Source organism: Sparus aurata, chromosome 5 (genome assembly GCF_900880675.1).
Source record: "Sparus aurata chromosome 5, fSpaAur1.1, whole genome shotgun sequence".
Taxonomy (NCBI): Eukaryota; Metazoa; Chordata; class Actinopteri; order Spariformes; family Sparidae; genus Sparus; species Sparus aurata.
In genome coordinates this window covers 764,152-780,475 of record NC_044191.1, presented here as the reverse complement: position 1 = coordinate 780,475, position 16,324 = coordinate 764,152, and the positions used below count along the sequence as shown (strand labels likewise).

Here is a 16,324-nt window from a genome sequence, read left to right as displayed (position 1 = left end):
ACATCGGTTTAGTTACACCCTCTGCTTTAAATTCCATTTCTCCTTACCCTAATGTACAGTGAAGGGGACCTTTGATCCTGCAGTGGGTCGTGGGTGATTTGATTTTAACATACATGGAAAGAAGCCAGTGGGGAAACAGATTTTAAAATTCCTCTCCTTTATGGAGATAACAGTATGTCACAAGGCTTTGATGTGACAGCAGCAGTATCTTTACTGTGTTCACCAGATAGGCATCCATCCTCCTCAGGGCTGGCTGGATAGTTTGGGGTGTGGCAGCATGTAGTATAGTGTGTATGGCAGCAGAGTCCTGGGTGTGTCTCTGTTGGCTCTATGAAGGACAGCTGGAGGGGGGAGAAAGCCTGCAGCTCCTGCTCTAACGGGACCAGTGGACTGCATATGTTCTCTGGACTTTGCTTGACTCAAGCACAGCTGCAGTGAGTGAGGGCATTCTGTAGACATGTGGATTACATTAACCTCCGTGCTGTGCTGCATTTATCTGCAGGACCCTCTCCACATGGGACTAACTGTTGATGGGCAACAGACAGATAAGGTAAGTACTATAAGGGATTGGTCAGAGTGTTAACAGATAAAAAAAATATAGGGATGCCGGTCGCAGTGGTGTGAATGAGTTGGAGACAGGCTTCCAGTGATCATCCTTCATTTGAGATATATTTCCTTTTTTATGTTGTCATTGTTGCACTGGACACACTTGTGCCTACCATGTAGGAGTTCATTTAGCCATTTTGTGATGGTCCTTTGATACTCCAGCCAGTGTAAAAAACCTGTACTCATAAAGGCCTGTTTAAATTGATCCATATGAGGCACGTTGCTCTCTGCCAGCACAGATGTGCAATTGTAAGCCTTTTTTGCCTCTGATCAAATGTTCTCTGATGATCTTAAAACAGCATGCGCAGAGCAGGAGCATGTGAGCTGATGTGAAAAGTGCCAGAAGTTGTCCATCCAAGCAAAACCACAATGTGAGGGCAACTCACATGCTCAGATGCTGTCAACAGTTCTTGACTTCCCTGGGGGGGGGGGGGGTATGAGTGTATTTACATTATGGCCGCTATAAGGGATAGTTGTAACAGTAGTGCTGTTACAAGTTCTTTTTTCCACACAGACTTTTTACGGGAAGAGTCTGTGACAGATATAATAACAGTGTTAGCAGCTAAAAATAGTAAATCCTATGATAATAGGCAGATGTGTCACTGCCCAGAAGGCTACGAAATCCTGTTGGCACAGGGAAAGGAAACCAGCATCCATGGGTGTTTGGATGGTATAGGCTATAAAGTATGAACAAATAAATGTGAAAGAAATTCAGTCTTATGCGTTGATCAATAATGGGTACTCCTTGACCTCCTGACATTTTCATCTTGAATCTGACTGATCTAACAAACATTAGGTTAGAAGTAATAAAAGGGAGCATTTTGTTTTTTTGTGAAAAAAATTTAATACATTATCTTGAGTTAAAAAGATACATAAAGCTGTTATAATGGGAAAATTATCCCTTACATAAGTTATGTAAGGGCGAGGTGTATATCTGCAGTTAATGGATTGGATGGCTTTATTTGTGATTGAACATGAGTCAAACCTTCGTGTAAAAGCATAATTACGACGAAAGAGGCATTTTTAAGATTTACCATAGGACTCACCTGAGCAGTAGCATCTCTGGCACGATACGTCGTGACGTCATGGCAGACAAAAAGTGTCGATCCTCGAGTGTGACCTAACAGGCAGGAGAGTAATGGTGGACCGCTCCTCAAGCCTTCCTGTTAGGTCGCACTCGGGGATCGGCACATTTTGCCATGATGGCGGAGCGCCGGAGATACAGCTACTAACGTGAGTTGTCCAAAAACCTTCTTTTAGTAAACTCTGTGTACACAAACAATGTTCTCAATGCTCGTGTTCATGTGTAGAGACCCTGGTGATACTACAAGCAAAGTTTCATGTTGTGTCCAACCTTCTTAGTGTTTTAAAAATAGAGATTTTGATGCTAGCATAAAAGTGCCCCTGCACTCCATTGAAAATGAGCTTGCCCGAAAACGAAACTACGGTAAATCTTAAAAGTGCCTCTTTCATCAAAATTATGCTTTTACACGAAGGTACGACTCAAATACATTCACAAATAAAGCCTTGGCTGCTTTCTGGTGAGAGTTTCACTTTAAACCAGGGTCACTTGCCAAATAAAAGAACACCAAAACCATTATTTTTTTATATTTTCGTGCATTATGGGATTCAATTATACATTTTCTGCAAGCAATAATGTGTTTCTGTGTCAACAACTGAAAGTGTGACTAATAGCTGAACAATCATTTAAATCCTTTAAAGTTCTAATGCAAGTGAGATGATGTTCTCTGCTCCAGTAAACAGGACAAACCTTTGATTAGGCTTAGCAAGGGGAGATAAACTAATCCACTCGGCTCATTGAATCCTTCGGCTCAGCTGTTAGCCAGATAGCTAACGTAATGCATTAAACAATACTCAAAGTCGATTGCTTAACATTGCATATGGTTTACAAACAAAAAATATCAATTAACAGTCTGTTTAACAACAGAACTAGCCAGCAATGTGATTGTCCCCAAATCAATATCAAGATTTTCATGAACAAATGACTGGCCATGTGTACTGTCGGCCGCAGCCTGAAGTAGCCAGTACAAGAGTAGTAGTAGAAGCAGAACAGGATGAGATGATGACTTGTGTTCAGAGGGTTTGTGTGTAGGCTATTTCCTGCAGCTTTTGTGAAAGAAGCACCATCTTTTGGTGTTCAGAGAAGTTTGGAGAATGATGCACTAATAACATATTCACCCTTTTTTTATTTATCAAATTTCTTATGTTGAGTGGTCTGCAGTCAGCTGATGCCAATGCCACTCATTTCAGGTAAAGCCTGTAGTGAATTAATTTAAAATGGTGAAGTAGTTCCCTTGGAACTACTTGAGAAGTTCCACAGACACCCGTACATCAAGAGTTACTTGACACCCTGCAGCCAGTCACAGACATTACAAAAATAATTATAAAATTAAAAATAACACGTACATCAGACTTAAGACTTGCGTGGTGTGTTATGTGACATTTTTCATAGCTTGACATTGACATTGTAGTAACTTGTATCACCATCAACATATTGTTGTCAGTTCTTTTTTAAAAATCAGGTAAGTAGATTTTATTACTTGCAAGTTTCTTGCCTGAATATTACAACAAATGATTTCCCGGAATGCGACGCTGCAGCTCCATGACATTATGTTGGAATGTATGTAACTGTCACCACCCCTGCCCTTCCCAGCCCACCCTAATATATGAAACGGGCAGCATGTATGATGAGTAGTTGAGTGGGTCCAGAATTGACTCTTGTGGCACACTGCATATTAAAGGAGCTGATAACGAAAAGTGATCAAAGCATGAAAGGGTTTTTATGATGCTCCAGTTTTGTTGCACAATTGAACAGAATTGCCATTCTCATGAAAATGTATAAAACCTCAGGGCAGGTAAGTGCCTGCATCACTTCTATAGAATCCTATAGAAACACAATGAATTTTGTGTCTGGGCATTTCTCCTCACCCTCAGTGTGGTCATGGTCTTTCAGCTAGTTGTTTTAGGATTTGCTCTGATTTTGATTCTCAGTTTATTCATACAGTGGTCCCCATCTGTCAGAGCAATAGTGATGAGCAGTGTGTGGAAGATTAGCTTGACAAATAGGCTCAGGTGCAGAGCAATCAAGTGTCTACTTGCTGGGAGAGCTGTAGCAATAATGGCAGCTTGTCCAGGATAAAGGAGCATGGTGTGCTGCTGAATAAGGGGAATTTCTGACTGCGCTGCCTCAGTATTCTGACACTCTTCAGGCCACTCAGCTGAGCAGTGTTATCTACTCATTTTTGTATCAGGTGATCTTTTAAGTCCATCAGCTCCAGTCTTGTGTTAGTGACCTGCTCCATGGTGCTGCCAGATTCTTAAATTATATCGGCACATTTGCATGGTGCCTTACTTTCCAGAACATTATGATTTGAGCTTTAGCTTTTGAACAGCAATGACCTAAGCATCAGTTTCATGTGCAAACGTGTCATTTGTCCTCATGGAAACTGGAAAGGGTTGGCAATCTAGATGGAACGAATGTCCTTATTAAATGTCATTGCATTCTGCCCAAGTGTATGTTTTAAGCCTGAAAATAAAGATGAGAGGGTCAGTGGGTCACCATAAACAGTAGAAATCGTCCTCTGGGGACCATCAATATCCATAGGTAATGACAGTACCAAAAGCTTTCATGGACAAATATGTTTACATTGAGAACATTTCGATCTGATAATGCTGCAATGGAACCAAAATCATTTGGAACCGTACTCTTTGGAATATGAATTCCCATCGCAGGTTTCATGCCACAATAACCGGTAGTTTTCTGGATATTTTGCAGTAGCTGAAATTGGGTGGACTGGCTGGGCTCTCTACTGGGTGAGTGTGTTTTCAGGCAGAGAAAGTGTGTAGAGTGTGTCCCCACTTTACCTCTGTTAATACCCTCCCCTTAAACACAGAGAGTCAGTTTACTGTACAGGGATACAGTATTCACTGAACAAGGCAGCAGACAGTCTGGGTCCCTCTACTTGGATTTCCCGGTAGCACTGACAGTGAGGCATGCCTGGAGAGCAATATCTTTAATTACAATATTTTAAGGGGATTTGATACAACCTACCTACTGCATGTGTTCAACAGCCTGTTCTCCAGAGTTACACATGTAATGCTGTTGAAGACACAACTTTGTGATTGCAATTTCTTGCCTCTTTACCCTCAGGATCACCTGCTAAAGAGAAACCCTCCAGACAACACATATCAAGATGCTGGAGACCAAACTCATGGCTTTAAACTTGTTGATGAACCTCACATCAACATCAACAAAGAAGACGAAAGAGTTCAGGACATTGACTTCTCTTCAAACATCCAAATGTCTGATGAAAATAGTGTTCAGAAAAGTGCAGCAGACTCAACCGTACATATTGTAGTCAGCACGGCCATGCCTGATTCATTGACACAAATGCATGAGGTCAAAGCTCATAATGTTACTTTACTGATGGATGAGAACATGATACCATCGATGGCAAGTAAGGAACACTTGGAGACAAATAGTCTTTTAAGAAACAATGAGGAAGGGCGGCATTCCAGTCTGCAGCAAAGGGAGTCACTACCATCTCTACCTGCTACTGGAACAGGCAACATTATCTATGGATCTGACCAGAGAATCTACCGAATCCACAAAGGTCCGACTGGTCCAATTGGACCACGGGGAAGAAGAGTAAGCATCTCTTTAGGATGAAATTAATCCGATACGCATTAATCAAGGGAACATTATTTAATACAATTTAGTGCCTAAACCATTATAATTAAGGGGGCAAAGTATAACATATGGCAATAATTTTTGTTTGTAACATTTAAAAATGAACCACCATTATTAACAGAATGTGAAGAAACTACAGTGTGATGTTCTGTCAAATATATCTGAGGAGTGTGTTGAGGAGATGTCCGCTGAAGTCAGAATGCTAACCAGCTAGCTCCAGTCTGTCCTGTCTGCTAGTACAAAGCTAATTAACAGTAATTAGCTACAGCAAAGGATTGCTAGCAAAGCAGTTGTAGGTTTCTCTAGTTATGTGCTGCCCCCTATGTTACTGGTGCTATATTTGAATTCTGGCCATATTCTTCAAATGACACCTTTAGGACTGCCCTCACATGGTATTGACATTATCTTAGAGTATGAGGCTGGTGTTATTCTATATTGTTCTTCCTGTCAACATGAAAAGACCAAAACCAACAATGTTTCAGTGTGACTCACTGTACTGTTTCATTTTCCTTCCCTGTCCTTGGCTCTAAATCTCAAACTCACTGGCTCTGTCCAAACCAACACCTTTAAAGCTCACAAGTTAGCACGTTGTAGCTCTTATTTGTTAAATCCACAGTCATGTGGAAATAGAAAAACAACAACTTGTGTTTTGTGTGAGTCTCACTCTTGTGAATGTGGAACTGTTTCAGAACCTCTGTCAGAACTCTGCAGAGGAGCTGCAAACCTCACTTTGGGTGGTACCAAAGTAACTTCGGCAGCATAAACTGTTTTTCTTTTCAATTTCAATCAAGGTTTTCAGCTTTCCCATTTCCCCTGTGCGGCTTATGTAATTACCCAAGTTAGCTCTCTTTAATGGGCCTGTATTTTGGTTGAAAGTGGAGGTTTTGGTCATTCTGTGCAAACAGTATGGTTGCATCAACCTACGTGAAGTTGACTCATACATTGGCCTGATTCAACTTGTAAAATTGCAGGGTAGAGAGAAAAACATTGCATTAATAACATGTTGGATAGACCACAGTGACCTTTTCTTTGTAAGATCATCACACTGTGGATGAGCCCAGACAGCAGGCCAGTCAGTTGCTGCCAATAAGTGGTCTACATATGTTTAAAATAGTTCAATTCAATGTTGTTCTTACAGGGATGTGCTGGAAGAGAAGGCTTTTTTGGATTTAAAGGTGATAAGGTAAGTGTTTTTAAGTAATCATAATAAGAGTATGATGATATGAGAAGACATGCACCCTGTTCCAAGAGTATAAACCAGATCCTCTTGTGTACTCCAGATGTTATCCTGTTAACTCCTTTTACTCTGCTCCATGGACAAGGGCCCATTTTAACTCCCATGTCTACACGCTGACATATAGATACATACATATAGACTCATAGTATGTCAAGAATTGTGATGGCTAAAGCAATCAGGACAAGAATGAGGTGTCAAGAGTCTTCCCCACTCAGTTACTGTTGCTAGGACTGACAAGATTGACAAAAAGAAACTTGGCAACGCTGGTTCTGTTAGCCAGATGCCGCAGCATTTATTAGATTTCTTTTTTTCTATAATGTAGCTTCAAGAAGGCTGCAGCAAGGACTATAGTATGTGATGGAAAGATGTATTAAGGACATAAAGGAGGGTATTTATAGGAATGATATAGGAGGTGCTGCTAGATAGCTTCAATTAGATGAGGACGCAAGCTCAACACATCTTTGCTTTAACTCTTTTTCTAATGTATCAGGGTAAATCCCTGCCCTCATGCTGATGCACAATATGTTACCATGGTTTCTTATTACTACATTCCACATAAAGATTGTTTATTGTTGATTTCTTTTTGGACCATTCCCATGAAAGGCAGATAAACCAAAATGGACATAGTGGTTAAGCTCTGAATCACATGTCCTCTATCATGAAGTCCAGTGGTCAGTCTGCTTTGATTTTACATCATGTGCAAACCTCAACTAAACCTCTTGTTGAAGTGGTCTCGGTCCAGTGGTTTGACCAGCACACGTTTGAATGACAGTTTAAACACCAGCCTAAACAATCTGAACCAAACACAAAAGAGACCGTTTGAAACATAGTAAGCACATAACATATGAGAGAACCCACCTTTTATCAATATCACAGTACATTCATGAAATATGTGTTTTACTTAATGGAAATCATGTGATCTTTTCTCCTGCAGGGCTCTTATGGTATTCAAGGCCTAAATGGGAGGAAAGGTGATCCAGGACCTCCAGGACCTCCAGGACTCCCCACTCTCTACCTATGGAGGAACTCTGAGGAGGACTGGACTGCTTTTAGGGTAAATCTAAATGCAACACCCACAGACCCTTGAAGATTTGGACAATGCTGTAGCAGCAGTGCTCCAGAGAGGTTGTCTCAGACCAACTCTTCAAGTCCTTACCACACGTAGTCTAATCCTGACTGCTACTGTCACCCCTGTCTTCCCAGCTGCTTTCTATCATTGAAATCACTTGAATTGTCAATGTAGTAACAATAACAATTTCTGTATTGGAACAATTCAGTGAACACATGGTGATGCCAATGCTACAGTGACAGCAGTGTGGAAGGCTCACAGGTTTGATGCTGCAACCTACAAAAGCCAACATCTGTTTCGAAAAAGTTTTATGTCCTGAAAGCAGCCTCAATAAGAAGGCGTCAGTAAAAAAAGAATCCAACTCTTGAAAGTGAACAGATTATGCAACTGTTTGTGTACTTCTACTGTATCTTATTCATATTGGTGTGATTGTTGTGTGTCTAGTTTTATTTAATAAGGTAAAAGAATCAGTTCAGTTTTTTTTTATATTTTTTTAAAAGACGAAAAAAATTTAAACATGCTTGAAGATGGAGGATTAAAGCACTAGCAGTCAGATGAACACAGAAAACAACAGTTTCTCCAGATGATTCAAACTGTCTACCCATGACACCCCTGCATGCAGATACACTACTTATGCAATGATTGAATATAGACTGACTACATAGAGATTTGGGCCTTTATTTCAGGCAGGGCTGAGTAATCCTCTCCCAGTGTGTCGACAGTGTATTTAGATGACCAAAGCTCTGTGTGCTCTCTCAAACTCTAATGAAAGGTGAAGTATCTGCCAAGAATTGTAACTGGAGCCCATCCAGACCACATGCCAGGTCAGACCCTGCATTTTGCTTTCTGACCATCCATCTGGCTGGGTCGAGCTGGCTGTGAAAGACCTTAGTGTTGCCTTCCCCTCGGAGTACACTGAAGGCTCTGACTGCTCAGTCCACAGAGACACAATGAGACTTAAGGGAGGTCCAGGTCTCTCTGCCAGGGTTTCACCTTAACGGGGTTGGCCAGGCTCCACTTTTACCCCCACTGCAGCACCATTGCCAAGACAAATATGACCTGAAGGAGCAGAGCTGGGTGGTGTAATAGACCAGAAGGACTCCTGTGTGCTGCAGTAGACCAGCGCTTCTCTTGATTCTCAGAAAGCAGTGACAGTGAGCTCTGTGCCGTATCACTTAACAACCATCAGAGCACTACAGGATGCACTGCATGGAGCTCTCAACACTCTGTCACACACTCAAGTCTTTTGGCTACATATGCAATCTCAAGTGTAACATGACATGTAGTGTGTCAACCAAGACAGTCCACCAACTGTGTTTAATAGCATTGTGCTCACTCTCAGCTTTCCTACGGAAATTGTCGTCTTTTGAGTGCATGTGCACTGTGCATTAAAACAAAGAAGACTGCAACAGAAAAAAATGCAGGAAAAAGCCAGTAGCTGCTCAAAGTGAATTATGGTGTCAGAGGTTTTATTGATGGGAAATAATCTCCATAAGGGGGCAAACATTTATCGGTTCAGTCAGTCCACCACTTTAGTCAAGATTCATTAAAAGATTTTTTTTTAAATGTTGTTTACTCTAGTGCCACACTAAGGTGGAGATTTTCAGTTAAGTATCTTTACAGCTGTTGAATGGATTGCCACAAAATGTTGTACATACATGTACATATGTTTTCTCAAACAGTGATTCTTAATGACTTTCGTGGTCCTCTGGCTTTTCATCTAGTGCAACCAGCAGGGCCCAGTTCCTATTTTTTAGATTAAGATTAACATATCTGCAAAACTAAGGACATTCCCATCAGCCTCAGCTGTACTTTGTGTTTCTGCAAGTCAGCAAATATTAACATGAAAAAAACCTAAGCTAAAATGAACAACATGATAGACAGTAAACACCACCAGTTCAACATTTTCAATGTGAGCATGTTCCTTTTGCTGTAGACTTTTGTTAGAACTTGCCCATTTAATGTATAAAATCAGTGCCTATATTTTTATAACAAACTGTCATTATGATTGGATTTTACTACCTTGATTGCCTTCAATTATAATCTCCATTATATTTGTTGTAGTATATCAGCAACTATCAAATGTCTCATTTTCACTTCTAATTGTGATTGCTTATTTTGCCAGAGATCATCTGTCTATCAAATACTCAGAGCTGGCTGGGCGGTGAGTAGCTCAGCTTTCAAACTGGATCTGAGATTATGTGAGATGATCAATCAGAGCAGGTCACTGATTTATTCCCCTGGACTCTTCAGGTGATGCCAGGTCCTCCTGGACCCATGGGTGAAATGGGCAAATCTGGCCCTCCAGTGAGTTTAACATCACTTGTTCTCACATAATGTAAAATTTCTTATGACGTTCAGATATTTGACCCTGCTTTATGTTTTCAAGTATTTTTAAGGCTGTTATTAAATTCATATTAAGGGTATTCCTGGAGATTCAGGGAACACAGGGATACCAGGTCAGAGAGGACACATGGTAAATTTTGAAATTGAAAAACCCTTTCTTTAATATTAGTAGCTGCATTATGCATTGTAGCATAATATCATGTGACTGTATATGTGTATTAGGGTTACCCTGGGCCAAAGGGTCTCCCTGGCAATACAGGGAGGAGGGGCAGAAATGGCGGTCAAGGTTTGGATGGTCATTGTGGGCCACCAGGACCACCTGGGCTACAGGTAGGAATGACCAGTTCCCTCATGAAGAGAAATCATTGCTCTGTGCTTTATTTATGAACATTTGGTTAAATGTGGTTTCCCATCAGGGTCCCAGAGGTTTCAAAGGAGAGGCCGCTTCAGCAGGGGAGAAAGGTGATGAGGTAAGCGTGTAGTTAAGTCAAGTAACCAATGATTAATTATCCATTACTTATTAATATTAGTATTAGGTTTATTGCCATTGTTGTTATAGTTATTTTTAATGTCATAGATTGTTTAGCCAAAGCTAAAAAGCTAATTTTAATTGTAATAAAATCTCTATATTCTATATTTATACTAAATACTACTTTACTTCTATTCTATGGGGTAGAGTAAGTACTCAGCACTAGTATCATAAGTGTATAAATATCTCAGCCTGTAAACAGTTCTCCTACTGTTGGTCTGAAGCTCAGTTCTGAGGCTGTTCTGCTATTAGTTTTTTAATCAATAACACAGCAATTTCTGATCAACTCATATCCATTTCAGGCTTAAATCAACACATTCAGCCTGCCACACCCACTTCTGGGTTAAATCCCACCCACAGATTAGGGATACAGATAATAGAGTGGTGAATTGCTTTTAAAATGCTTTGAATATATGAAAACATCATAACAACAACTCTGAACTCTTCAGTTCCACTGACAGTAAGTCAGCCACCTTGTTTCCAACTGTCCCATCAGTGTGTACTATGTATGCTGCATTAGCATTGAACTCCAGAGCAACCAAATGATTGGGTATTCTCAGTAAATCAAGGAAGGTTCACCGGGAGGGCACTATCCAGAAGACTTCACTCATTTACTAATCAATATGAGAAGATGAATAAACAGTAATAAAAGGTATAATCATTTTCTTACAGACACATTATGTGAATACAATATAAAGTATGCAGTAAATAATGAATAATGAAGGATTCAGACCCAGCATAGTGTACCTCTGCACTGCACTGAAATTAGGTGAGAGGTGAAAATCAACAGCTTGCTGCACCTCTGGAGCTCATCATGTTTGCTAAAGATATTTGCTTCCCTCTTCACTGTCACCATCAAGTCCAACAGAGTTCACATCAGCCCTGGGGTGTTTTACGAGTCGGTTTGTAGCCAAAATTTGTATCAAGCCACCTTATTCCCAACCACTTCTCAGTGGCCAACAGACTGCACTCGGCAGCTCTGGATATGAACTCAGTGAATCAAAAGAAGGATGTTGCTATACAAAGCATTAAGTTGTGTTTTCTCTGTGTCCTGAACTGCAGGGTTTCACTGGAGTGCCTGGACCAAGTGGAGACAGAGGGAGGCAAGGGGAAAAGGTCAGTATAAAAAAAAAATTATTTTGATGAATATCAGCATCTTCTGCTGTGATCCTCTGTGTGCCGCAGATGCCATAGAGGTTTGACTGCATCACCCTCTCCTGGCTGAAAATGTTCTGAACTTCAACTAAAGCTGCAGTATTTGAAAGTACCGCTGCCATCCCGACTGCCATTTCCACAACTGTGTGCATGTCATATTCTATGACATGTAACATTCATTTAATGTTTCCTAATCAGTTAATTAACAATTAAGTGGAATAAGTTTAAAGGTCCCATATCATAAAAAACACGTTTTCTCTGGTCTCTACACATATAAACTGGTCCTCCCTGAGCCTGCCAACTCCCAGAATGAGGAAAGCAAGTGATTCCTGCATGGTCTCTGCAGCCCACCCACTGGTAACACGGCGCTCCTACAGGCTGTTCAGATTCTGCTCCTGTCGTTACGTAACGAAAGGAGTCATTTACATAGGCCAGCCTCCTCTGTGTGATGATATCCGAGAGGGGGGCGTCCATCCCCGAGGTGAAGTTCACACAAGATACACAAATTGCTTGGTTGTTGGTTGTATAAATCAACATCGGTGCCTATATTCTGTCCCAGCTACAGAACAACAGAAGAGACAGTGGTTGCGTTTCATTTTTAACAACAACGTGCCGGCTACGCTTCCTGTTAGCTTGTATGTGTGTGCTAACCACTTCACGTCGGACTGCTTCAGTAAAGAGGTTCAGTATAAAGCTGGCTTTGCCTCGACACTGACCCTCGTAAAAGGATCAGTCCCAACCATACCGGACCCAGCAACTGCACCCGAGCCACAGGTAAGTGTCGCCATGTTTTGATGGTATTTACAGTTGCCTACGAGTATGGTGAAGTCAGCTGGAAATTGGTCCCCTTGGTCCGCTATGCAATGGCGTTTGAAGCGAATTTAATGTTAATAATATCACAAGGGAGCTTGGTTGTCACAGTAAAAAGTCTGGAAACATGTGCAGACTGGAGACAGAGACGATGCGAACAATGTCCAAGAGTTTGGAGACTGTGTTGGAGACAAACACAGCTTTCGCCAGCTGTTAGCCATTAGCTACATGGTAGTAAATGTAACAACACATACGCACAAACTAAGTAACATATTCAGACACACTAACCATTCAGAAATGTCCTGCTGCAGCCGCAGAATCTGTATTTCAGATTCTGGGTCAAACTGGTATGGTTGAATGACAGCATCTCAGCGAGCCATAGCGTTACATGCACCATAAACATTAGCACATAAAACCCCTAGCGTAAGCGGCATTGTCTCCCTGAGAGGGGCGTGTAGCAGGCAAGGTAGGCGTTGACAGACAGAGCTCATTAGCATTTAAAGGTGCAGGCACAGAAACAGCCTGTTCTCAGTAGAGCTCACTTGAGCGACTTTAGACAGCTGTTCAGGACCACGGATGGGTTTGGGGCAAAACATTTCTGTCACGTTTAGGATAAAGGGGGAAAAACTAAAAGGCTTTGGAGATAGGAGTTGGACCCAAATGCAGTTACACACGGGGGGCAAGGATATGGGGAAACAAAAGGCAAGCTTTAATTTAAAGCTGAACAAGAACAACAAAAGGGGGCTAGACCAAAAACTAGACAAAAGGGACAAAAGCAAAGTAGCAACCAAGATAGCTAAACAAAGTGCAAACCAAAAGTACAAAGTTAAAAACAAAAGCAAAGTTCAAATCAAAAGGCAAAATGCAAAACTCAAGTCCAAAAACACATACCATGGGGAACTGGGAACAGACAGGAGCAGGCGCATGAAAGGGAGCATGGACACAGACAGAGGCAAACAATGACCGGACAAAGACAAGAGGGAAAGCAGAGACTTAACATAGACACTAACGATCAGACAAGGAACAGGTAAGGAGAGAGAGGAGGGAGGAGGCCAGGTGTGGTAATGAGCAGGGGAGGAGCACAGAGGAGAAACATGGAGGGAAACAAAACTACAGACAGAGGAAGACAGAGGAAAAAACCTAAGACACTTAAAGGACTAGAGACACAAGACACAGGGGAACTTAAAGGACACATGAGACATGGAAAAACAAAACATGAGACACAAGACAAAAGTCATGGAAATCAAATGCAGGAGAATACAAGACACAAAACCAAAATCTGAACATAACAAAAGGACATGAATCTACAGTCATGACAATTTCAAATACAGTGTTGTTGGACCTCTGACAGCTGTGTGAAATTAATGAAAATAATATGGGACCTTTAACATTAAATATTCCTGGGTTCCCTACTTAAGGGAAAAACTAATCATTTTCAAATGTGCAGTTTCAGTATACATTGGTAACAGTTGAAAATATGAAACAATTTATTTAGTTTGAATGTTGTCTTTGTACTCTCCAGGGATCTAAAGGGGAGCCAGGAGAAGATGGACCTGTTGGCCCACCTGTAAGAGAGACGACTAGTTGATTGTATTTAAAAGGGAAGTTTACTTGTCATGGGAAGTTACACCAAAGTCCGTTTTAGTTAAGGCTTGCCACTTGGCAGCCATCTTGACAACTCCCCTGGGCAGGGAGAGGGAGCCAGGACTTCTCTTTTAGTGGTTACCAGAACATAAACAGTTTAAAAAGCTTTTTCTAGCAGGTTGTACTTCTACTACACATGTGCATGGTTTCACAACACCTACTCCTTGTACAGCTCAATTCAGAATTAGAGATGCACCGATCGATCGGCAACCAATCGCAATCGGCCGATAATGCCCCTATCGGTTTTGATCGGAGTTCTCAAAATAGATCACATCAGGCCGATCAGATGACTTTAAGTATAAAGACAGTGCATTAACTGCATGCAGGGATTTCATGGCCGCCGTTGCCCCGCACTTTGGCCCGTGAAAAGAAAACTCACCGTACGGCCACAGTGGCCTCTGTGCCCCTGGCCCGGCCCCGGTCAGCGTAGCGAGCTTGCCCTGAATTACAGCAACCTGAGTGCACAGTAGTCACTCACAGTAACTTCAGTGAGTCCGCGGTTCGCGCAGGTGGAGTCTCATCATCACGATGATCTCACGTGAAAGCCTCTCAAACAGCAGCAGCGTCTCAAAACAGAAGAACCAAACTTACAGCACAGCGAGCGAGCTCAGCCGGTTTTGACATGATACGTAACTGACTTATGTGGTAGGATTTAGTCCGGTAAAGTTGGAAATATATTCACAGATTCGAACTTCCCGGATCAATAACTCATAAGTGAAACCTTGTTAAAACACAAACGACGGCTCTTTCCTACCGTAGTGAGGAAGACAACGAGCTACAACCGTATTTTCATCAAAACGAGCGTCTGGACATTAACTCTGGTCTGTATGGTCAGCCAGCTGTGAGACGAGAGCGCAGGGACCGTCTACAAAGTCCAACACTGAAAAGAGAAACTACAAAAAATTCAATAACTTCACTATTATTCAGAGTGTAGTGTCACCAAAATCACTCCACACATCAGTGGTCTCCTGCTGGTTATTCTACAATTTTTTGTTTGGAAAAAATTTGCTTTGCCATAATTTGGGGGAATTTCTATTGGGAGAAATATTCAATAACACTAATATTCAGTGAGGTGTCACAAAAAACCCCTCACCCTAACCCTACTTAACAAAAACTACTTTCTAATGTAACTTTAACTTGATTTTGGTATAAAAAAATTGTTTTAATACACAATCCATGTCTTATTATAAATTAGGATGTTATGGTATCAGTGTGAAAGGTAAATCAACACATTTTACTCAGTGGCCTTTGTGCCCTGTCATGTGGCCTTGGAGCCCCTGAAAAAAAAACTGAAGGCCAAATGGACTTGCCCCTAAAATGACAAAATTCCCACCCTGACTGCATTCCCACTAGTAAGCTACAGTTACTCTGTGTAAGCTGAGTCCAAGTTGTCTCTAAGAGCCACTAGAGTGTGAAATATTGCACATTGCCTCAGCCTGCAATAAAACGGTGGTCAATTCATGATACTTTCTCATCTCCTAATTTTTATACTTAATAATACAATGTCAATGTTGTGTAAGAAGAATCATTAATTAAATATATGAAAGTTACACAAGACAACAATATAGAAAAATTTATGGATTTGACGCTGTGATCGGTGATCAGCAATATCGGGATCGGCAGATACTGCTTTCAGTGATCGGCCCCAAAAATCCTGATCGGTGCATCTCTATTTAGAATGACATGCCATGACTCCATGAATTCATCAAAACACTTAGACAAATGTGAGTTTGATGTGTAACATATGAACAAGCTCACCTTTCATAGTAATCCTGAGCATTAGCTTGACATCCTCCTCTTCTGTGCCCATTAGAAGTCCGTCTGCACCTGCAGTCTGATAAAAAGAAAATAAAAAAGAGGAAGAATAACCATGATGATGTTATCATCTCAGACAAATTTGTAACATAAAGTGTGCATTACAGCTGTGGGACAAAGAGCTTGAAATACATAGTCATTTACCTCATGGATGATCCATCTGCTTTTAGCACCCTTGCTCAGACCAACTCAGAACAAAAATCACTATGTTCTCCTTATTTCTACTGTTGTGTAAATCAGTGTGAGATGGATGTATACTTAATAATCAACTTGACTTGATGCAAACTTTAACTTTACTAACTGTGTTTATCAGGGTCCTTTAGGTAAAAGAGGCATTCAGGGGCTTCCTGGATCTCTGGGACCACAGGTAGGATGTCTCTTACACTGTATTGCTCGCATTCT

General features: G+C 41.2%; 1 protein-coding gene across 1 annotated transcript in view; it reads left to right on the top strand.

Annotated features, from left to right (window-relative positions):
• The window catches only part of LOC115580941 (collagen alpha-1(I) chain), a 137,396-nt gene that overhangs the window by 38,951 nt on the left and 82,121 nt on the right, over positions 1 to 16,324 (top strand). The window contains exons 7-18 of the mRNA XM_030415680.1: positions 503 to 550; positions 4,778 to 5,275; positions 6,456 to 6,500; positions 7,489 to 7,608; positions 9,749 to 9,787; positions 9,877 to 9,930; positions 10,046 to 10,099; positions 10,192 to 10,299; positions 10,386 to 10,439; positions 11,561 to 11,614; positions 13,986 to 14,030; positions 16,236 to 16,289. Of these exons, the coding sequence (XP_030271540.1) occupies positions 503 to 550; positions 4,778 to 5,275; positions 6,456 to 6,500; positions 7,489 to 7,608; positions 9,749 to 9,787; positions 9,877 to 9,930; positions 10,046 to 10,099; positions 10,192 to 10,299; positions 10,386 to 10,439; positions 11,561 to 11,614; positions 13,986 to 14,030; positions 16,236 to 16,289 (1,173 nt within the window). The remainder of the gene's footprint in view (positions 1 to 502; positions 551 to 4,777; positions 5,276 to 6,455; positions 6,501 to 7,488; positions 7,609 to 9,748; positions 9,788 to 9,876; positions 9,931 to 10,045; positions 10,100 to 10,191; positions 10,300 to 10,385; positions 10,440 to 11,560; positions 11,615 to 13,985; positions 14,031 to 16,235; positions 16,290 to 16,324) is intronic.